At 48.2% G+C, this 24,177-nt stretch overlaps 1 protein-coding gene across 1 annotated transcript; it reads left to right on the top strand.

Annotated features, from left to right (window-relative positions):
- Positions 1–15,843: 15,843 nt before the first annotated feature.
- Positions 15,844–16,779, top strand: MAFB (MAF bZIP transcription factor B; the record flags this gene model as incomplete). The annotated part of the gene is made up of 1 exon (XM_080354743.1): positions 15,844–16,779. One exon carries the CDS (start codon positions 15,844–15,846, stop codon positions 16,777–16,779), a length of 936 nt encoding a protein of 311 aa, XP_080210869.1.
- Between the last annotated feature and the right edge of the window lie 7,398 nt (positions 16,780–24,177).

Below are 24,177 nucleotides of genomic sequence, written 5' to 3' on the forward strand. Positions count from 1 at the left end.
TTACCAGCCAGAGAGAACACGGCAGAAACTCTTGTAAATGAGAAAGCACTGAAGAAGCTTCCTGAAACTGTTTGTTTGTTACAGTTAGGTTTTGGTAAGGATAAGTAAAGGATTACAGCATCATCTAAATAAATATCATAAAATCGATAGAAAAATGAAATTATAATCACAAAATGGGATCATGCTAGGGCAATTGTTCCAACCCTGACTAAAGGTCTCTGCTAAAGAGCCAAAGGAAAAGTAAAGTTAAAAACGAAAGTGATGTGTGAGACCTCAGAGTAGGTGATGTTATCTACTGAACTGTTTAAGACTTCACCTTTAACAATAGCAAGGGATCGTAAACCAAAGTATATGAGCTAAGCCCTGGCTCCCCTGAAAAGAGCACAATTACAGTGCATCCCATCCTTCTCCCCCAGTGCTTCACTGCGGAGGCTCAACACTTTAGGAATGCTAAAGCACAACAGAATGGAAATGGTATTGGAACAGAAAGAGTCTCCCGAAATGAACTGTACGCAGCCCGTTGTGTTGGCATGATTGATACTGGAGCATGTAGGTGTAATGAAACTGATGCTGTCTCTTCTGCACCTGTGATTTATTGAGTACAAATTTAAGATGAGAAAAGGCCCCATACGAGGAGCTGCATCTTCCCCCTCAAAGAGGGTATGGTCATCCATCACCAGCCATTGCAAAAGGCCCAATAGTGAGCGGCTCATCAGATGAGCCAATAGTCTCTTTGTTGGGATTCCTAACAAGTGTTGGATCAGCAAAAGTCTATTTAGGCTGGTGGACCTTTCAGGACCAATTTGTAGTGGGTCACTGATTCTGCTAGTGTATTATCTTCTTTACTACTAGTACCAGTTGGGCAAGCAGCAAAGATTAATGATTTTTGCTGCTGACTGTTTGTGGCAATCTACTGCTTCTGGACCAAAGATTAAGATTTTTTTGTGCTTTACTAGAAAGGACACACCTTTTATCTGGGGCCCATTTTTATCTGCTGGGTTCTGTACAGATAATAGCAATTAAAAAGGGCATCTCGGCTGGCTTTTTAATGGCAATAAAAGGGATTTTTGTTGGTGCATAGCATAACAGAAGAGGGTTTTGCAAGGGAATAATAAAACTCAAAGCTGAGAGTGAGTTTGATTCTCATTGGGCTAGAGAATATGGCACAGCACAGGTCTTTTCCTCATCCCTCAAACACGGTGCTGTGCAAATGCAGAGATCTCCCTCCTCCTCTCTAAAGGAAAAAGAAGGAAAGAAATGGGGATTTCTGCAGCAAGAACTCATTTCCCAGGTTGATCTTTCATTATTTTTCATAGTAGAAATCCCCATTATAATGGACTTAGTGATGGTGCAAAATAAGTCAAGGCCCATCCCAAGAGCTTGAATCTGTGCTGGGACCCCTGGGGAACTCCCACGGTGCCAAGTGGCTTCAATCCCTTTTTGAACCAGTTTCTCTGTAAGGCAATTCAGAAATGACAATGCTGTGACTGTATCATTGGGACAGAACAATATGGGAACACTGACTGGCAACTTCCAAGAAAGCAAACAAGGGAAGGGAGAGATTTTGGTTAAATATGTGTTTTCAGAGATACTAGCTGTCTCTTATTAGCCCACTAGCAAACTCTGAGATCTGTTCCAAAGCTCAGGAGGGTGGTAGATCAGGACACTGGGCACTTCTAGAGAAACTCAACTAACTCCTTATAACGACTATACTGCTCAGCTCCTTGGGCCAACAAGGGAGAAACCACTGCTGAAGAAAGTGAAAATATGACAACTACATAATTCTACTGTTAGAAAGAAGAGCCAAAACCAGGATAAAAGAGCTCCAAACTGCAGCACTCTGAAAACTCTGTTCCAAGTTTTCATCATCAGTGTTATTTGCCTGTACCAGTGTCATTTGCTAGAAAGTTCCCAGCAGCTGAGAAGGAGCCTGCAGCTGTGTCATAGACAAGGGTCAGGCCAGCAGAAAGTTATGAGCAACCAGTGAGAAAATGGTTCAGAAACCAGCACAATTCCTGCAAAGGGCTTGGCAGGAATTAATCTTTGCAAAGGGCTTCAACTGCAGATGGGCCGGGGCTGGTTGGTGAGCTCAGGGAAGTCCTGTGTGCTCCTGCAGCTTCCTCAGCCTGTGTGAAGTTAAAGATGTTGTACGGCAGCGTTTCCAAAGGAAAGCCCAGGATTTTCCCTCAGCTGAAGAACAGGACAAAGCATTTTTCACACACTCATCAAGGATCTAATTTTTAAAGAGAAGAATTCTATAAATGACCTAATAAAAAAAGTGATCTAGTTGTTTCCACAACTGCTTCCGAAATGACCAGGGCCTTTTTTCCCTACTTGTCATTGTTCTTGGAGTCATAAATCACAACCCAGGAGATCACTCAGCTCTTGACAATTTGCAGCCATACTACTAGGTCCCATATTCAGCCGGGCTGCAATCACTGACAAGCTGTTACTTAAGCAGTTGACAGGTTCAAAATAGCACAAACTACAAGGATACCATCTAGTAAAGGGTTTTTAATTTTTTTTTTATATGCTTGTATGCTACTGTTGTTGTGAGCACTGTCAGAAAATATGGGTACTGCACTGTAGGTGTTGCAAAATCACTTTGTGGAATCTAACACGAATGTGAATTTTTCCTCTGTGCTATTTCATTTGTCTTTCATTTTGAAAGACATTTATTCAAAGAAGTCTTCCACGTATTACATGGAGCATGTTTTCTTACTTCAACTGCTGAAACAGGCTTCCACCAAAAATTAAAAGAACGGGAAGCTGAAGTTTTAGCAAAACTATTGACCTTCCAGAAAAACAAACAACACTCTATTGCATCTCACACCTGCTTATTTTTTGGTGGCCTGGATGTGTCCTTAGTGGCAGGTGGATGCTGGCAGCCTGCTGGGTTCCCTGGACTGAGGTGCTGGAGCTGAAGCTCCTTGGGTTGGAAACAGAGGTAAGAGCCATGGGGCACGTTTGGCCGCCTGAGCAGCGTGGTGGCAGAGCAAAGCAAACATTACAGGCAACAAGGACAGGGTGATGACGTATATGTTTTAAATCCCAGCTAGGGAAACAACAGTAGGTGTTTCTCAAATTTGATCCTCTGGATGACAAATGCCTTTCTCTCTTTTGTTCCCTCAACAAAACTGAGCTTGCTGTATTTCGTTCCCTGGTCAGCCTTGCAGACGTGTTTTGACATTGTTCAGAGAACCCTGGCCATATTTTAAACACACAGCTATGGAAAATGGGGTGCATCTGGTATTGCAGAATGCCACACTGGGATCTCCTCTTCTCTCAAGCAAACAGCAGAAAAATGTCCTTCCTAAACCACTTCACAGATGATCCCACAATTTATAAAGCTCCAACTTGTTCTTCTAGGCACTTTCTTGGACTTAATGCCATTAAATGAAAAAAATTGATACTGGTAATCAAGATGAACCCATAATTTATGGCAAACCCCCTTGGCGGTTCTTCTTTTTGGGATGGTCATCCCATGTGCTGCAGCTTCTTTCTTTAAGGAAATTCTCCCATACCCAGAGAAAGTAATAAAACCAGTTTTTCCAATGAATCATCAGAAGATGACTTAACCTTTGCTCAGAAGGAACAAGCACCTGACAGAAAGTTGGGGCCAGGGAGTCAACTTTCCTGACCCATGCAAGAGCATGGGCAAGGAGAGAGCCAATGCTATGGTGAACTGTCAAAGCAGCTGTATTGGAAACAAAATGAGGAATAACCTGTGGCAGGAGTAAAAGTTGTATAAATCACTTCATAGTGGGCCAAGTGATGAAAAAGAAATAAAAAATAATAAAAAAAAGAGCTCTTAATGATCTTATAATGCAATATTTGGGGGTTTGTTTGGGGTTTCTTATCCTTCAAATACTGCCACCCTGGGAGAACACAGCTTTTTATTTGATTTTGACCCAGTTTCATGGTGCCTTGGAGGGTAAGCTGAGGACACCCATGAACAGAGTGTTAGGAAGGGGTCAGGCACCAAGCTTGATATTTTCCTGAATGTTGGCTGGAGAGCAAAGCCAAGGCAACTTCTCATGGCCAAGAATGGGGAGGACACGCTGATGGGAGAGCTACGTGCTGCAGGGCACCTTCCTGTGCCTTCCCAACTAAGGCACAGGAGATGAAAGTGCTACTTCCACTTGCGGGGAAACCTGTTCAAAGTCAAGTCCTCCTGCTTAGTGCAGGTTTTGAAAGAACAAAAACAAAAAACCCACCAAACCCAAATGCAGAATTCCTCTGCAGACAAGACAGAACAGTAAAAATTGGAGACTTTGCTTGCTTTTCACACTAAGTAGAGTGTTATTGGATCCAAGTTCACACTTGGATACAGTTTTTTCCCTGCTGAATTCCAAGGCAAAGTGCACAGCTGGCCTTGGCTCCAGTCTTCTGTACATAAAATCGACCTGCCTTAAAGGAAGATCAGATCACCGCTGATGACACTCAATAGCCAGAGCACAACAAAAGGGCATCACATGTGCTGCAGCTGGTCAGAAGTTGCTCAGTGAGACACTGCTGGACACCCAGCAAAGCCAAGAGACAGAGAGCTCTGGTGACTTTGCATGGAGATTTGGTAGAGCACTAATGGCAATATGGCACCAAGCCATGTCATTGTTACACCTAAATAATTACAGAATGAGCCCCTGTGTAAGAGGAGTCCAGGACAAAGACTGAATGTATACTCTGAAGAGCTGCCTTCAGAATTGCTTTCCTGTAAAGGAGCAAGATACTGGAGGACAACTCAGCCATGCATATTCACCTTCATTTAGATGTTTATGTGGTTGTACAGTAATGTGCAAGCCCTTCCATAGGATATTTTTTTTAGCCAGTTAAGGAGGAACAAAAAAGGACAAGTGACATGACCAAGGCCACAGAGATAATCAGTGTCAGAGAGAAAAAAACCCACAACACACACAAAAACAACCAACAAACAAACAAAAACCAAAGCAAACCACAACAGAAAACCCCAAACAGAACAAAACCAACACCACCACACCCACAAAAAACCCACACAACTAATTTTTCTCCCCTCCCCCCAATTTCATTAGTTGCTCAGACTTCTGGAGGATGGTGCTTACAGAAACCAACAGGAGTTTCAGTGGTTTGAAGGTCAGGCCCAAGTACAGCAAAGCCCTGGGGCGAAAATGTGTTTCTCTTCCTCGCCCTTCCCTGCAGCAAATGTATATTCCAACACATTCAGTAGGGGAGGTTAGTCCTTCACTGGAGTCCCTTGAATAAAGAGAAGCTTCTGGGAGCACACTGAACAAATGGGTTACTTTGAAAGGACAAGTTAGCTCTATAATTTGCCTTCACAATGTGTTCTGCACTCTAATTACAAATGCAAACACAGTAATTGAGAACAGCATCATAAAACTCTAAAGGAAGCCATAAGTGATATAATACATGGACATGTTTACCGTTTGGTACAGCAGGATGCCTCTGTGATGTTTTCCCCATGTTTAAACAGGGTGGAGATTTGCTTTTCTTTCATAAAGTTAATTCCATGACAGCAATTCTTCCCTCAGCATCCCTGCTCCCAAGCCTGGATCAATTAAAATACAGCTTTCAGAAAACATTTCCTCTCTTTTCTCAAGTGAATAAAAAAATCTCTTTTTATTTTGAAAGATTAAAAGAATGATTTAATAAAGGTATTCCAAGGGAAGAAAAAAAAGGGAAGATCCTAGTGTGATCCCAGTCCTGCCTGCAACAGCACAGAACTCATTGGGGTGAAATGCAGAAAGGATGAGGGGGCTGCACTGCTGCACCCCACCTAAACTGTCCCTGGGGGACTCCAGCCCTTCCAGAGGTTGTCAGGAGAAGGGCTCCCCAAGCACCTTTCTGCTGGGTACCCACTGCTTGGACAGTGCAGGCAAGCGCTGGCTCTCGAAGCTTTCCACCCATTTAATGAACTCTGCCATGTGCTGGGGTGTGGAGAAGTGTTCAAAGCTCCTGTTTTTCCTGTAGAAGAATGAGTAGTTTAGGCTGATGAATGGCAAATGAAGTCAGGGAAGCAGCTCACAGATTGCCTGAGAGTTTTCTGCATAGATGGATAGCGGGAGGGTCTGCAGCATCTTGGTGCAGTCCCACATTCCTGTCTTCATCCACTTTGTCCTTTTTTGCCCTTCTGCTCTTCCTCCTCTGACATCTCTCAGGTCACCCTCCCCATGTCAACCTGAGATCCTGCTCCAGCAAAGAATTCAAACCAATGTCTCAAATGTCTTACCAGTCACAACACAGAGAACAGAAGTGGAAAAATAAATGCAACGTCAGCCCTGTCCTCTAGAAAGAGCCTTTGGGATGCTGGGTGGCAGGGAGGAGCAGACAGGAGAGATGCTCAGCACTTCAGGGGGTACCACAGGAGTAATGATGGGACTGGCCTATTTGTAATAGAGCTAGGTATTGGCACGGACAAATAAACCGAGAGAGGAATAGGACTGAGTGTGCACCGACAGGGTCCTACAAGCTCACGTAAGCTTAACAGCTGCTAAATAACGTGACAACTCATGTGATTCAAGCCAGAACAGTTCAACCCCCCTTTTGAGATCAGTGAAGACGTGTGTCCTATCTGCGGCTCGCACGTGCGCACACCCCGTCTCTTCACATTTGCTGAAAGCTGCTATGGCCTGGTTTTCAGAGGTGCTGAGTGCCTGCAACTCATCGTGACAGGCTATACATCAAATCCATCACCTCTTGGGAAACTTGATTACCCTAGTGGAAACCCTCATTTCAAGCATTTAACTGGTTCCTACTGGTTTCAGCCAGCCAGCTAGGTTTTGGAATGGATCACTTGGTTTGGGCTGTACTAATCCTTCAGGAGAAATAAATCCGTGTCCATGAAGATCAGTGTAGGAACCTACTGCAATGTCTAGAAAGGTATCAATTAAAGGGGGGAAAAAAATCTATTTTTAAAACATTGAACCAATAAAAATAACTCACACTTGGCGGGTTAGAGCTGTTCATCAGGTGACTTGCTGCTGAACAGATGTCTCCAGCTGGGAATTCTTGGATGAAATTCTCTATCTTCTCCTTTTTTTTATAAAACAGTTATTAAAGAAGTACGTTAGAGGTTTGAAACGTGCTAATTCAAGCCAGAAAACCAAAACAAAACAGAAATCACACATATATTGCCAAAAGAGAGGGTGCTGAGGTGTAATCACAGCTTTAAGGGGTGAAGCTGTTTATCTGGATGTCTGAAAGATGAAAACACAGTTATTGAAAAACCTGCAAATGCAGAGCTAAGGCTGAATGAAAACAGGGCACTCACACTGAAAGCGTGGAGAGTCTTAGAGAAGGCTACCCAGGAGACTCTCATCGGTTTTGTAATAATGCTCAGAAAATGTACAAAGTGGTACTTAACTGTGTATATGGAGATTAGTTCACAGCAATTAGACAATTTTTTTCCTAAATTTTCAGCCACAGTGGATATTTACATATCTATATATGTATAACCTAATTAATACCTATATTGCTGTTTAGCCAAAGACTGGCTAGAAGAGGGATAACTGAATCTAATGTAGCATGGGTATGTACTGACTGCTTCATATGTTTCTTTTCTACCTTACCACATATTTTCTACCTTACCACATCTATACAGGAAATTTTGGTGTGCACTTTGTCTCCACTAACACATGAGGAATTGATTCCACCAGAGGGAAACAAGCAGAAATTCTCTCCTTTGGTATAGCCCAAGTGTCCCATAGGATTGCCACTAAAATAGACACAGAAATGAAGCAACCTTCCCTGACCACCTTTCATTCTCGCAGCAGCCTGTGCTCACCTTGCACTGCCTCTCTCCTTGCTGCATTTTTCTACAAGCCCTCTTTCCAGCCAAGGAGATGTGGTCACTCTTCATAGGGTTTCAGAATGACCCATCCAGCAACCAGCCAATTTGGCTTGAGAACATTCCGTTTAGGAACACACAGGATGAGAATTCGTAGCACCACTGTGCTGCCGGCTCTCCTGCACAAATTAATTTAACCATTGTGCAGAGAAGCTCTGGAAGCAAAGAAATTGTTACAGGGAAACAGCAGCTTTCCCCAGGGTCAGCAATGAGCTTTATGAACCCTTCTGGCCAGACCACATTAGATCTGCTCCCCTTGGACTCTGCATAGGATCCTTGTGGTGGGCAAGGATGGGAAACATATCCAGCTTTTCCAGGGCCTGGAGGTCTAGTGAGATTTAGGCTGGGAGGTATTCACAACATACAGCAATACACACACACACATTCTAAATCACAGTTTTATTTCCCAAAGAGAAAATGGCAAGTTGCACTATGAGCCAATATTTTGTAATTTACACTCTGAGATGGATTTTAAAAGCATCTGATCTGGGGCTCTTAAAGGCTGTGGATCTGTTTGTACATAGAAGAAATACAGATCAGGAATCTTTTCCTTTCCCTTGTCTGGATAACAGCTGAATAGAAGTTCCTCAGGCTAACAAGGAGAGCAAACAAAAGCATTTCCCCAGAATTATTCCCTTTCTTTGTCTCTCTTCTTTTCCCTTCTCATGTTTAGGACTTTAAAATGTTTGGCGAGGAAGATGGAGGCTTGCAGAAGCCAGCTCGTTTCCAGTTCTGCTCATCCTTATCTCTCAGAAATGCACAAAAGGACTTTAATGTCACTGAATAACAGCTTTCTACTAAATACTTCCTCGCTTTTCTTCTGCACCTGGATCTCTACGGAGGGGCTAGCTAGCGCAGGAAGATAACTGCATTTCCTGAGGTGAATAGAGAGCTTCATTCCCAAAGGGCACAATAAACCTGATCCTTCCTCTTCTGATCAACAAGAGCATAGAAGCTGCAAACCTGACCAGTACATCAAAAAGCAGCTTGAAAAATATTTCAAGCAAAAAATGCTAACGGTGCATCCTTCTCCTGTAACTGCACTGATATTAAATCAGGAAACAGTACCGAACAACCACAAACACATATATACAGGGGTTGTCAAAACAGAAACAAAACAAAATCCCTAATAGGGACTAAAGGTACAAAGAGCAAGAAGAAGAATATACAGTATAGGCTTTATGATTATATTTAAATCCTTATGCGGCAAAAGCTGGAAAGGGAATTCCAAAAATGTTCTGTATATAAGCAGGCTTTTTTGATCCAGGATTTTGTGCAATGAAAAGGAATTACAAATCAGTCTGAATGAAAGGATACAGGTCCCAGTGGGTGCTGGACTATGCCTGTGGACTCCTGGGTTGTAACAACCCCCTGACCCTGCAAGAGCTGAGGGACAAACTCAGCTCTGCTGGGACCTGCCTTGCTGCTGCTGCCATTGAACCTGCAGCAACACTCATTTCTGAAAAGAGGCTTGCATGGTCCTGGGTCTCCTCAAGGACAACTGAGGCCAGATCTTTGTCTCCTTCTTGGTCATCTGAAGATTTGATCATCAAGAAAGTCTCCTGCTGAGCCCCTTGGAAAAACAGGCAACAGGCTGTGGCCAGAAAGGGATGCTAACCTTTTCTGGAAGATCTCCTGGCTGCTCGTGACTTGGTGACATTGGGCACAGGTCCAGGACACTTCCCTGCCTCCCTGACATCTCCCTCTTCTATATCCCTTTCAAGAAAACTGAAAACCCTTGGGAAGATCACTTTTCCCACACAGACATCTGTGCAGTACCCCTGTATTCATAAGAGAAGCAGATAAGCAGGAGAGAAATTTTTTCTAGTAGGATGTGATCCAAGTTCTGAAGTGTCTGAAAAATCTTTGAATGACATGAAATGCCATTGCAAGAGACGACTGCAGTAATTAAAGCTCTTCAGCTTGTACTGGCTACTTCAGTCCCAAAAGGCAACTTCTGATCACTCGGAAAGATTTTGGTGCTGCTTATTAGCTAAATGCTCCTAAAGGGGCTCAGATAATGAACTCAGCATGCCAGGGTTCAAGTGGGAAGCAGGACTCAGCCAAGCACAGGAGTAAAGCTGATCCTAGAAAGGTTCAAACTGGGGATTTTGTGCTTCCAGATCAGGTGTTTCTGTTTGAAACAAGTGGCAAGAGGAATGATAACAAGAGCGTGTATTAGAGAGGGGGCTACGATGAGACTGCGGGGTTTGGAAATTATGAGAAAGAGACAAATTGTTTTGAAAACAAGTTTGAATCGACTCATTCCTTTTACGATCGGGCTGAGGCTGAAAGAAATAACGAGAAGGAGAATGTTTCTGGTCTCTACTCACCTCCCTGCCAAAGACGCCCTCGTGGGACGTTATAGAAGAGGGACAAATGTTGCCATTTCGTCTCAAGACACCCCTTTTCCCTCCCCAGGGTGCAGCGAGACCCCGAGCAAACTGTCGAGGCTGCCACTGAAGAGCTGCACTTCTTTCTCTGCAAGTGCACAAAAAAGCAGAAGGAAACGCAGAGCAGCAACCCCCCCCTCCCTAGCAGTGCCCCCCTCCCGGGCCGCGCATCCGAGCAGCCCCGCGCCCGACGCTGCCGGCCCGGGCTAACCCCGAGCAGCGGGGGGCACTGGGGTGCCATTACCCCCTCTAATAATCCCCGTTCCCCGGCTCCTGCATTCACTCAAACTCGCAGAGACTCGGAGCTTCGCCTGGGCATCACCCCCAAGGTGCGCCGGCGCTGTGCCCCCCCCCGAGATTCCCAATCCCGTCCATACCAGCACCCCGCAAAGCCGCGCTGGGGGGAGAGGAGGGTCCCAGCCCCCAGTGGAGGGGCCGCGACCGGCTCCGCACCCAGTCTGTCCGCTACCGGCACGGGCGAGCTCACTGATTTAATTAAACACGGTGCGCTCAAATCAACCACCTAAATTACGGCACCCTCCAGGTGCACTTATTCTGTAGGATCGCCCCCCGCGACCGAGCAAACTCCAAACCCGCCGCCCGGACATACCGAATGCCCCCCCCCCCCCCACCCCCCAGCCCTCCAAGCGGGGATTTAATGCTGGGCGCTGCGAAGCCTCGGGGAAGAAAGCCCCACAAAAACCTACCCTTCTGAAGTGTTGCTCCACTCCCTTGTCACAGATCCACCTGTGAAAACGTGTCTAAAGTTAGTACTGGGATTTGCCCCGCTCTTAACTGGTTCAGGCTAAAATCTGAAGAGGTCCAAGTTAACCCAGGAGGGTACAATAGCTCATTTTATACTGCAAAGCTGCTGTGCAGACTTTGTCCAAAGAATGCTGCACACTTTACTTTGACAATCCCCGCCGAAAAGGGAGAGAGGAAACAAAGACTTATGATTACCATTAGTAATTTAATCCTAAATTCGTGGGCCATTCCCATCAGTCCGAACAAGCAAACATCAACACTTTTCTTTCTCATGCACATATATCTGCGATAGATGATTAACCAGGTCCGTCGCTGCTTACACAGGAGAGAGGGAAAAAAAATCCTGACAAACAGCACGGTGTCTGCTTGCAGCTTGAGAAATTAAAAATCAAGCGAGAGGAAGTAAGAACTAGGAAAGTGATGCCCTTTTCCTCCATTAGTGCCGACTGACAGCCATGGGTGATTTCGGTTCGGATAGTAGTTTCTTAACAAAACTCCCATTTCAGACAACTTATCCCACTAATGTTATGGACTGAAAAAGCTAATTTGGGGGGAAAAATTGCAGTCAGCTACCAACAACGAGGAGCGCTTCTCAGAGAACCAGTAGCGTGGAAAATACACACATAATAGTAATCTTATTTTTTTATCAGTTATCTAGACCTGCTGTTTCTAAGAACTGGGGACTGGGATGCCACCGTAATACGATTCGCTTCTAAATGTCACCACTCCCCGATTCAGGCAGAAGAACTACCAAATCAAACACGTATAGGTATCTATATGCTCCAGTTTTACGGGCGAGCTTTCAAATATCAGTGGCCCAAGGACCCCCACTGCCCTGCCCTGGGCGGACACGCCGGATGGAGCTGCTCTGAAATGACACTGTAATTTTCTTTGAACTCTTCCCGATTTTGGCCAGGGGTTTGCGAGGGGGGTGGAGGGGGAGAGGAAGACGAAGGAGAGCGAGAAGAAGTCATTCTTTACTCGAAACTAACCTTCAAAAAAAACGGATCTTTAAAAATAGAAAGGAAAAAGAAAAGTCGCTCGATTAGCAGGTTTCGGGTGTAGGGGAGAAGGTCCCAATTAAAAAAAAACGTTGTTCGCAAGGCTTGGGGGGCAGGCGAGCTGTGCCCTCACGCTGCGATGGGTGAGTGCCCCTTCCCCACCACAACAGCGGTACTTTGCTTCCGCGGGCGCGGAGGGGACGGGAAATCCTTTCCGCAGAAGCCGGCAGGCGCCGGGGCCGCGGCTTTGCCCTGCGGAGGCTTGTCGGGTGCGGGCGGCCGCCTAGGGCCGGGGGATGCGGGGCTCCCCCTGCGCGCAGCACCGCGGCCGCCCGCAGATCGGCGGCTTGTCCCCGCGGAAGAGAAACACCCCTTGAGCTGCCTCGCCGGGCTGCCCAGCCCAGGAACCCTCTTCTGCTCCAGCAACGTTATTTCTTCCCTATTCCTTATAAATATATATATATATATTTATCGGACGGAGGAGCATCCCCCATAACATACAAATTCCAGCGACAATGACCTTTGGTGATTGAATTAAAAGACATACAATAAACAAAATTGGCCTTTAACTGGTGATTCGGGGCACAAAGTGGTTCTTACTTTAGCCAGCCGCGTAACGCCGCAAGTTCTGTGGAATGTATTTTTTAAAAGGGAGCGAGAAATGGAAGAGCAAAGAAACTGACCCAGAAAGTGCCCCGAAATTTTACGACGATGAGGAAGGACGCGCAAAACCGATCTGTAGTTCACAGTTTAAAAGATTAAGAAAAGCGACAGGGTGCGTATGGAGAGGAAGATAATCAGATCAATGCTTCCTCCGCCTTTCAGTAGCTCCACCTTGTGAATATACCTCAGTAATTATGAGAGGAAAAAGTATTATCCATCTAATCGCACATTTTGCAGGGCTGCATCTGAGCTTCCCAAGCGCTCGCCAGAGTCCCCTTTCCCTCACGGGCAACGATAATTTTTAATGTGCAGGTAAAAATAAAGCTCTCCCTTAGCAGCTTCCAGGACCTCATAAATAATATCTAGAGCGGACCCGCACGGGCTGCCCTCGGCTCTCCCCAAGCCCCGGGCTCTGCTCTGCCAGGGTGGCCGCGTCCCCCCGATCTCTCCGCGGAGTGGCACCGCTCACCGCGGACCTCGCCGCCTCTTTGTACCCCGGGGTTGCTCGCTAACAGCAAAAAGACGGCGATTTCCCAAATCTGGCACTGATGGGAAATCAGCAGCGCGGTGTCCGTGCGGACTCCGTAGCTCCCAGCATCGCCGGGGCTGCGTTGCCTGCGAGGGACACAGGGAGCGCCCGGGAGGAGGGAGTTTCCACGCGTGTCCTCCCACACGCGTTTGGAGCACGGCAACGTGGGGAGGGAGGTCTGCGCCCCTTGCTTCAGCCGGGACCGGGGTGCGGAGGAACTGGGACGACAACGCACGGGGAGCACCGGAGCCGAGAGATCGCGGGCGATGCTGACGGGCAGTTATGTCCCCTGCGAATGTCGTGAAGGAAAACTCGAACGAGGCGGCCCGGCGTGTCTTGCATTGCTACACAAAATTAAGCCCCGGAGCGTCTGTACTCCTAAGGGGGATTTCATCCAACTCCCACTCCCTGATTTCCACCTCCTCCCTCCAGCCGGCTGCCGGAGGAACCCCAGGGAATATATGGTTTTTTGAAGGAGACTTTGTTCGACTTTTGTCTCCCAGGTTCCCTGCGCGACTGTGGCTGGCTCCACGGAGATGGGGAGCATTGGGACAAGCGGGGCCGCGCTGCGGGTATCGCCCCGGGTATCGCTGGGGTCTGACGGGGAGGGATCGACGCCGAAGGGGTCTCCGCTTGGGCACTTTCGTAGTGTTGTCCCAGCTCCAGAAAGTCGGTTCCCTCCTAATTAATTTCTAAAAAGCAGACACAACTTGAACTTTTTTTTTGTTCTTTTGGGTAAATAATGTGGCTGAGGAGGGGGATATGGTAGATGTTGAGGTGCAAGGAGCAGAGGCGCCGCTCCGAAGAGGTGCGGCCGAGCCGGGACCGCGGCAGCCCCGCAGCCGCTCCCGCTGCCGCTCTGCTCGGCTGCGCTCCCGTCCGCTCGTCACCCCCCCCTTTTTTTTTTCCCCGTGTGTTTTTTTTTTACACCCGTGAAAAGTAGCTGTTATTCTCCAAACGGACACTTGGGGTCGCACTTTCTGTCTGTTTGAGCGTAAAAACAGCGCAAAAAGCCCTAATCTCCCTTAATCGTTACAAAATGTTCAAGAAAAAAATTCCTGTTCCCGGACCAAAAAAAAAAGAAAAAACGAAACAACCAACCTAAAAAAGCTTACAAGCCGAGTACTCTTTTGCATACAGTCACTCACTCAGGCAACAGCAGACGAAAGTAAACGCGGTCCCCTCAGAACAGAAATGTAATTATATTTTTTCCCTTCTCTCCCTAATATTTGCAATTGTCTATGTCAATGTCTTTGCTTTACTTTATGGAGAGATTTGCTTCCTATAACCGGGAGGATTTCCCCGATTGTATAAGGAGAGCTGACAGCCTAGCCGAGCCGGTGCTTCTCTCACTCTCGCGTCCAAGCGCATCGCCCTGCACCATTCCGCAGCCCCAGCGCTCGCTCCCCGGCCGGACCCAGTGAGCGTTCGTGGCCGCTTTTCCCGCGGTGCCTTCGCATCGGGACCGCTTACATAAGTTGGAAGGGGCGATGCGTGTGCGTGGGATGGGGGAAGCTGACTGCCTTGAAATTTGCTACGGGACGGGAGCGGGCAAAAAGGGACTTTGTTATATATAGAACAAAGGGACGGGCAGGATGTCCCCGAGCTCGCCTCCTTTGTGGATCGCAGAAGCCGAAAAGGGGGGATGTGGAGGAAATAAATAAATAAATAAATAAATGAGGAGGCGATGGTGCGGGAGGGGGGAGCAAGCGGGGAGCGCCCCGGAGGAGCGGGGCTGGGAGCGGCGGCCGCTCAGCTGGCGCTGCGGAGCTGTCACGGCGCGGCCCGCCCCCGCCGCCGCCGCCCGGCCCCGCCGCCCGCCCGGCCCCGCCGCCCCCGCCGCCCGCCCGGCCCGGCCCCGCCGCCGCGCTGCCATTGGCGCGGCCGCCGCCGGCCCCGGCCCCCGCCGCGCTCTCGGCGGGCACGGCCGTATAAGAAGCCAAGGGGGGCTGCGCTGCGAATCACAGCTGCACAACGAGAGCTGGAGGCGGCAGCTACAGCGGAGACCTGGGTTTTTCTCGTTCCCCCTCTCCTTTTTTTTTTTTTCCCTCCTCCTTCCCCTCCTTCCTCCCTGTTTTCCCTCCCCTTCCCTGCCAGAGCCAGCGAAAACTCCCGTGCAAAGCCCAGGCACCGCCGACAAATAGCCAGTGCGCTCCCCCGGCCGCCTCCTCGGACTGGAAAGTTGCGGTAGACTCCGGTGCTCTGCTACCGCGGGGAGAAGGCTCCGGACTTACAAAACCCAGACGGGGGAACGGGCTAGACGTTTTGCACCGTTCTTCTTCCTGCACAGACTCGAAGGCAGCATCTTTGTTTTGTTTTGCTTTTGCCCTTCCTGCTGCTGCTCTTTTCTCCTTGCAACCGGGTGTCTAAGTGCCGGGAGCTGCTGCAGCCTGCGGTGCGTTGCAAACGCTGATACAAAAAGACAGGAGACATCCAAGCGGCTCGTCCTTGGCTTTGTTGCTCTCAACTGAAGAAGCCCCAGAAGCCGGGAGAAGGAGGAGGCGGCGGTGGAGGGGGAGCAGAGGAAAGGAGGTGAGAAAGCAAAGCCAAAGTTGGTTTGGAATACGGGAGCGTGGCCAGTCCTCTGCCAGGCTGCGCGCTGGAGTGAGGTCTCCAGCCCCCTCCGCCGGGAGAGGTGCCCGCAAGACAGCGATGGCCGGAGAGCTCAGCATCGGAACCGAGCTGCCCACTAGCCCCCTGGCCATGGAGTATGTCAACGACTTCGACCTGATGAAGTTCGACGTGAAGAAGGAGCCCCTGGGCAGGAACGACCGCTCGGGCAGGCACTGTACCCGCCTGCAGCCCGCCGGCTCCGTGTCCTCCACCCCCATCAGCACGCCCTGCAGCTCTGTGCCCTCCTCGCCCAGCTTCAGCCCCACCGAGCAGAAGACCCACCTGGAGGACCTGTACTGGATGGCCAACAGCTACCAGCAGATGAATCCCGAGGCGCTGAACCTCACCCCAGAGGATGCTGTTGAAGCCCTCATTGGGTCCCACCAGGTGTCCCAGCAGCTGCAAGGCTTCGAGAGTTTCCGGGCTCACCACCACCACCATCACCACCATCATCAACACCACCACCAGTACCCCGCGGTCACTCATGAAGACCTGGCCGGCAGCGGGCACCCTCACCACCATCACCATCATCACCATCAGGCCTCTCCCACTCCCTCCACCTCTTCCAGCTCCTCCCAGCAGCTCCAGAACTCGCACCAGCAGCATCCCCCCTCCAGCAGCGTGGAGGACCGGTTCTCAGATGACCAGCTGGTCTCCATGTCTGTGAGGGAGCTCAACAGGCACCTCCGAGGCTTCACCAAAGACGAGGTGATCCGCCTCAAGCAGAAGAGGAGGACCTTGAAGAACAGGGGCTATGCCCAGTCCTGCAGGTATAAACGTGTCCAGCAGAAACACCACCTGGAGAATGAAAAGACCCAGCTCATTCAGCAGGTGGAACAGCTCAAGCAAGAAGTGACCCGGCTGGCCAGAGAGAGAGACGCCTACAAGCTCAAGTGTGAGAAACTTGCCAGCAATGGCTTCAGAGAGGCTGGCTCCACCAGTGACAACCCATCTTCCCCTGAGTTCTTCATGTGAGTGCTTAACAAAAATAATTGAAAAACAAACAAAACCCCCCACCCCCAAAACCTGACCCCTGTCACCTTGCCCCCCCCCCCATCCTCCTCTGACATCTCCATCCATCTGTCTGCTTGACTAGAGAGAAAGAAGGAGAGAAAAATAGAGACTTGATTTTTTTGCAGCATCCAGACTTCTAGAGTAGCTGTGGGAAAAGTAGGCTGGGGGTGGGGATGGGAGAGGTAAAGTGCAACTTTTGGACTTTCGTTTGTGAGTTACAGAGAGGGACAGAGGCAGAGAAAAAGGAGAAAAGAACAAGTGAAGCGTTTTATAGATCGCTTGCTTGCAGAACGAGATGGACTTTGAGAATAATAATAAAAAAGGACAATGAACAAGCCATCTATAACATACTGCCTGCTTGGAAAGAGAGAGGATATATGCAACACCATCTCATGCACAATTTACCTGCTTGGAACAAGAGAATAAATAAAAAAGACAATATATGCAAACTCTTCATATATTGCCTGCTTTGAGAAATAAGTTACAGGACTCAGATGGGACATTCAATCTAAGAAAGGAAAGAAAGAATGAAAGGAAGAAAAAAACTCATCAGTTTTATTGCCTGCTTGATTATATAGAAAAATATGAAAATCTGCATTAAAAATATTAATCCTGCATGCTGGACATGTATGGTAATAATTTCTATTTTGTACCATTTTCTTGTTTAACTATAGCATGTTGATCATTGATCATAGATTTCTGTTGTTGTTTTGTTTCATCGATAAGAAAAGCATCATAAGTTACCAAACTTTTTACTGCTTGTGCAGTTTTGTTTGTTGGTTTTGCTCTCTTATTTTCTTTTATGGTTGTTTTAGCTTGTAAATATCTGCTACTTTAAACCGCACAGGAGAAAAAAATACCCACACACAAAAAGAAAGTAACATTTCAGCAGGCTGGTTGTATGGTTTGTTTGGTATTAAAGAGATACTTAAGGAAAAAAGAGTTATGGGCATTTTGCATTAGAAAAGAAACCAACTTTGTATATCTGGTGCACTTTTAAGTTGTATTTTTTTAAATTTTTTTTTTTTAGTTTTCATTTTGGTTGTTGTTTGTTGGGGCAGAAGAGCAAAACCGCCTGAATGGCTTTGACAAACCTAAACTTAGCAGGGAAAAACTCTCATCGGTCACTAGAGCCTACTCCAGGCTTTAAAGTGGCAGTGAAGCCCTTTCCTTCAGGACAATTCCCAGCCTGGAGTGCTTAGGCTTGGCCATATAGTTTCCCTTCTAATTGTACACTCAGGAAGCGAAGGACGGACGAGATACCAGTTCCTTTTAAGAAACAACTGCCCCTTGATTTTCGGTAAATAAAGGAAAGAAAAACCAATCTCCTCTTTACGAGTCAAGTTGCAATAGCAGCGAGGGCTCCGTGTCACCACTGGGGTTTCTCAGCGGTAGCAGCCGATGAGTAGGCTGGGAAAGCATATAAAACTAAAACTTACTTTAGGAAGATATACTGCAACTTTTAAGTGTATTCTTTTGCGATGATTTGTAATCTGCTTCTCTGCTTCCCTATGCAGCGAGTGAAAGTTTTAGCCAAAATTTCTTTGCAGTTGTATAGTAGTGGTAGTTTGGAGTCTTATGGGTGTTTTTATTACTTTTTTTTTTGTTTGTTTTAATTTTTTCCTCCTGCAGGTCAGTAAAAGGATTTATGTTGCACTGACAAAAATACCAAAATGAAAACTTATTTTTTAGTTTCCTTTTAGGATAGCTGGCACTGCTGGCCGGATGCATTTTAAGTTTGTATTAGTTTATAAATTAACAGTAATAACAAGATTGTAATGAACAGCATGGTGCTTGCAGTTTTAAATATTGTGGATATTAGTCATGCATCAGAAAACGACCTTTGGTTTTTACTGATTCAACTGTGTTGAAATCAAAACATTACAGCAGCGGAAAAAAAATTGTTTTTATTTCATGTAAAGTTCTGAAGGGATCAATTTCAAATCCTGCTTATGATATGAAAAAATATTAAAAAACCTGGTCTATTGTAGTTTTATTCAGACTGGTTTCTGTTTTTGGTTATTAAAATTGTTTCCTATTTTGCTTATTAAAATCATTGAAATGGCATTTCTTGGAGGGACCTGCTTCTCTGACCTCTCGTGTTCCGAAAGGAAAAAAAAAAAAGACAAAAGAAACCGAAAACTTTCGGACAGTTCTCTACCCCCACCCCGCTGCGCGGCCCCGGCGGGTTGTGAAGCTGCTTGGCCCACTCGGGACCGCTGCTGCACGCAGGGCAGGACCGCTCAGCCTTGCACCCTCCTACGCTTTGTCTAAATCTCGCCCGTGGCCGGGGCTGAGAGTGGCTCGTGTCCCCCCGGCCGGGAGGAGCGGAGCGGAGCGGCGGGAGCCCCACGCCGGGCCCGGCTGCGGGGGGGGCGGCCCCGGCCGCTGCTGCAGCCCGGCGGGGAGTGGGAGCGGCGAGGGACGGGAAACGCTAAGTGCGGGCTCTTTTCATTTTTTCTTCATTAGAAAAGGAGAGGACTTGGACAAGTCTGTCTTTTCGCCCGTCTCCTTTGAGATCCGAGCTGGCCTTTCACTTTCCTCCTTTCCATCTGCACATTCTATTTATTCTTTTTTTATTATTATTCTTTTATTATTATTATTATTATTATTCTATTATTATTATTATTATTATTATTATTATTATTTTTATTTTTATTTTTATTTTTAAGCGTGAGGGACGGGCAGTTTAGAAGACTCTCTAGATGCGTGTGGAGAAGGGGACAGATCTCCCCACCCCCCGCTCCCCCATCCTCCAGGGCTCAGTACCCCGCGTCTCCACCATCCATTAGCTGCTTTCAAGGCAGATAATCGCTCATCTCCCTAAATTGCAGGTTAGAAATCGCCCCCGCTCCTCGCCCGGGTGCAGGGAAGGGAGCCCCAGAGCCGGGTCGCAGCGTGTCTGCGAGCTGCTGCTCTCAAAGTGTGAAAACTGTGTTGAACTTTCAATCCTTCTTAAAAACAAAATCCAAGGCACCACAGAAACAAAAAAAATGATAGTCTCTCTCCGCCCTGCTCCTCTTCCCAACAGCAGAAAGCTGTCTTTGCAAGGACGGCATAAGGCACGTTTGGAGAACAAACCGGTTAAGGACAGGGTGTGGGAAAAAATATTTAAAGCAAATATAGTAACTTAAAAACAAAATCCCCTCTTAAATCCTAGACGCATCCCTGCCTTGTCAGAGCCAGCTGGGCTGGGGGATCTTGGAAGGGGCCGGGGCCCATCCCAGCCCCCCGGCTACATGAGTCAAGGCCCGGAGGACAAGCTCGTACCCTGCTGCCCTAAGAAGGAGGGACAGGAGTTTGCAGAGGAAAAGGATGAGAGAACCTGGCTTTCCCTGTATAGCCTCCCCCCTTGCCAGTAAATGCTATGGCTGCAGAAAGCCTGAGAGGAATATTGTTTGTGGGAACTGCCACTGCATATTAATGTCCCCTCATGCATGCATTGAATAAATCACTAGGGCTAATTGAACAACAACAACAACAAAAAATAGGAAAAACAGGCCTTAGAAAAGCCCTCCAGATTCCCACCGCAGAACTGTGTCAGTGGCGCGTCTGTCCCGTCGCACGGCGAGGGCAGCCGCAGCCGCCGGTGCCTTTGCAGCACCCGGTCCCATTTCTGCGGTTTAATTTATCCCATTTAAAATAAAGGACAAACGCAAGTAAGCACCACCATAGGCACAGCGCGGGCTGGTGGGACTGGGAAGGACGAGTCCGGCTGAGCCCGGCCCAGCAGAACGCTACGGAGCGTGGCCCCCGGGATGTGACTTGTCCTCCCGCCCGGGGGTCGGGTCGGCTTCCTCGGACCGCGCAGGTGGCTCCGAGGTGGGGCTCCGACATGCCGAGGGGGGCGATAAACCACCCGCACTTGTGCTCGGCCCGGCCTGCGGCTGAGAAGGTCCCTGCCCCGGCAGCCGCGGCCCCGGGGACGGGATCCCCGCAGATGTCGGGGCGGGCAGGGCCTTCCTGCCCCCCCTCGCTGCCCGCCCCTCCCCCGGGGAGCCCCATCAGCCAAGAGTGACCCCCTCCCGGCTTCTCTTGCGTATTGCCATCCCTGCCTATCGACTTCGATCTCTAGCCGTTCATCATTGATTCGTAAAAGGGGTGTTGACACAGGACTCGGGGGCGCGATGGAGAGCAGTTTCTTGAAGCGAAAGATAAAACATGAACCCCCTCTTTTCCTCCCCTGGACGGGCCTGCCCGAAGGCTGCTCCCTTGGGAGCAGGTCGGGGCTGCCCTCCTGGGACTCGCTGGTTTCCACACGGAGAGTTGCGGAGAAGCTGCGTGTCAAGTGCAGGGGATAAGGCATCTTCCCTCTCCAAGCCCCTCTTCCCCGTTTCTGGACGTGCTGCTTTGCGTGCGCGTCCTCTGCTCGTTCTTTGAGCCACTTCTCCCCACGCACATCACAGCTGGGGGCTGGGGGCCCACTCTGTGCCCCAGAGGTGCAGCAGCCCCCGGCAGCCCCTGCTCCCCCGGGGCTCGGAGGAGGCCGGGAGGCTACAACTGCTGCCGCGCACCGGGGCTCCGGCAGTGCCCACGAATTATACGGTTCGGAGGGCCCAAGCACAGACGACTTCCCGCTCCAGAATCCTGCCAGACGGTCAGTCAATTGCCCTTGAGGCTCTCCGGGACGAAGATGCTGCAAACTGCCTCCAAGAAAAGCTCGGTGTAGCCAGGGAGCCGTCCCCACCTCGATCCGCTCCTTGCAGCCCCGGGAGGTAGGGATGCCAACGAGTCAAGACCGGACCCGGCCGGAGCAGGGGGTCAGGGGCTCTGGGGTGTACTGGGAGCAGCAGCATGGGTGCCTCTGTACCCAGAAATGGGCCGTCGGAGCCCCCGATAGCAGCAAGGCGGGGGCAGGCTGGCTGCCTTGCACATGCCGGGGATGGCGATGCGGCGGGAAGAAACCCAAGGTTTGCATCGCTAAATTGGGCTGCCGGACGACGGTTCACTATGTGATCTCCTGTAGTGCAGGAGGACGATTCCCTTCAGTGACAATCATATTATTTTGTTTGATCTCGCAGTTTTGCAAAAGCTATTGCTAACAGCCGGGGCGAGATCTGCACCCCCGCGCCGGGGCAGAGGTGACTACCGGCTGCGGTTGCTCCCAGAATTAAACGAGATACTCACAGACAGTAAACACAACACTCCCTGCCCCCCTCGATTTACTGACACAAAACTTACAGACTATCTTTGTCAGCCATTTGATACTCTTTTGAATATTCCCTTCTCTCCTTCCCTCCAGAAAAGTGGATAAAACTGATTGTCTTTAATTCCAAACCAGAGAAATCTCGGAGTAAAAAGACTTTTCGAACTAAAGATAGAAACATCTCTCTAAGACTTTCCAGAGATGCTGCGTGAAGTTGCCGGCCGGCAGATAAGTTGCTCCACATTGGGGCCGGCAGGCGAGATGTGCTACGAGGATGAGCCAGGGCTTGCGAGATAACTGTTCCCAGCTGGTGTAGGGTTTAATTTTTCTCTCTTTTTTTTTTTTTTCTTTTTCCATATATATATTTTTTTTCCTTTCGGGCTGGCGCCGTGCCCACCCGGCTCTTGCAAGCTGCTTGGTGTCGGTGATTGACACACCAAGGTCAGGGAAGCTCTTTGGGGCCGTGGGTGTCAGGTTTCGAGCAGGACAGATACAAACAGCGCACGGGAGAGCCGCTCCTGGCTCCGCGGCCGCGCAGCTCCGTGCGCAGGCTCCGCGGGCCGGGCTCGGGGAGCGGGTTGGGTTCCGCCGGCCGCGGAGCTGCGGGGCGGCCCTGCCGGGGGCCCGGGGCTGGTCCGGCCCCGCGCCTCCCGCCTGTCCCGGTCCCTCCCGGGGTGTCCCGCTTTGCTTTTTTCCCTTCTAAATTTTAAGTTTTGATCTCCTCCTTATAGGATTGAAAGAGTACTTCCCCATACTTCCCCACCATCGAGGGGGAAAAGCTATTTTGCTTCTTATTTGGACAAGTTTCAGCTATGGTTTCTTTTTATTTATTTATTTATTTTTTTAATCATTATGTTTCACTCCGTTAAGGTTACAGTAAATCTGAAGTTATGTATGCACACACATACACACACACTCTAAATAGCTTATTGCATAATCCTGCGGAGCGTGTTCAGTAATGTAGCATGCAGCGGTCTGCTAGGATCCCACACTGGACTTTGTTTTATGCAAGAAGGAGAAGGAGGAGAACAAGAAGAAGGGGGGCGGAAAAAAGCTTTCAAGTGCTGCCTTTTCTTGATTTTTAAATGGTGACTTTAAGTAGTGAATTCTGAACACAGCATGAGGTGCTGCAAGACTGTTTCTTACTACTGCATCCAGGACAGAGAAGAGACAATTTGTATTTGTGAGCTGGTTCTGTGCATCATGGTGTGTGGAAGTGTTAGAAATTGGATTGTGATGTACTTGAGACTTAAGGTACTGCAAATCCTTTGCCTTAAACAGAATTGCTCTAATGGGGGCTTGTAGTACTTACAGGTTTGTCACAATATGTTTAGAATAAGCAATGCAGTAAAGAGAGAAAAAACCCCATTCCACATAAAGAAAGTGACATGTTTTCCTGTCACACAGAGGCTGCTCTTAGGTTTTAGAGATAGTTGTCTTCTGCCATGTTTTATTTCCCCTTTTAGAGTTTCGCTGTTTGTCTTAAGGCACAGATTGAAAACACTGAATTTCCACTTCATACATGTGTTCTCTTAAAAGATTTGTTTAGATAAGGAAACCAATGCTAAGTGTTCTCACTTGAAAGAAATTAAATACATAGAATGATAAGCTGCTGCTAAAATATATAAAAAACACTTAAATTAATAATAAGAACTTGTTCTGAGGCAAAATTCAATTTTACTTCCTATTATGCAATCTTTGCATGTAAAGTTGCTTTAATGCAAAATAGCAGCTCATCAAAAATTCTGTTTTATTGATATCAAAAATTTATGATATCCTGAGGCATGAGGGGCAGAGAGCAAGGTAGAAAAGCTATGTCCTTTTACCAAGTTTAGTGCTTTCTTTAAAGAAACATCTCAAACTTATTTCTCCTTTCTTCTTCGCTTTTTGGAGGCAGTGGGCGAAGGTTTATACCGGAGAAAACTCCTCCACTGACAATGTCACTGTGCAGCTCTAATACACCATTTTGTTGACTGTACCCTCTCTGCAGACTCTTGATTTCTCTGCAGTACTAGGAGACACAAGGACGTCTCCACACAAATATAGAGGTGGGATTATTTCTAAACTCTGATGTTTACATTCTGTATTGCAATAATGCATATGTATTGCAAATATATGTGCATTGTTTGTGCCTGTATTTGCCTATCGAAGCCTGCAACCTCCCACTGATAAAACGTAGAGATCTGATTCTGCACTAGCCTGAACTTCTCAGT

The sequence above is a fragment of the Nesoenas mayeri genome (assembly GCF_963082525.1).
Source record: "Nesoenas mayeri genome assembly, chromosome: 16".
Lineage (NCBI taxonomy): Eukaryota > Metazoa > Chordata > Aves > Columbiformes > Columbidae > Nesoenas > Nesoenas mayeri.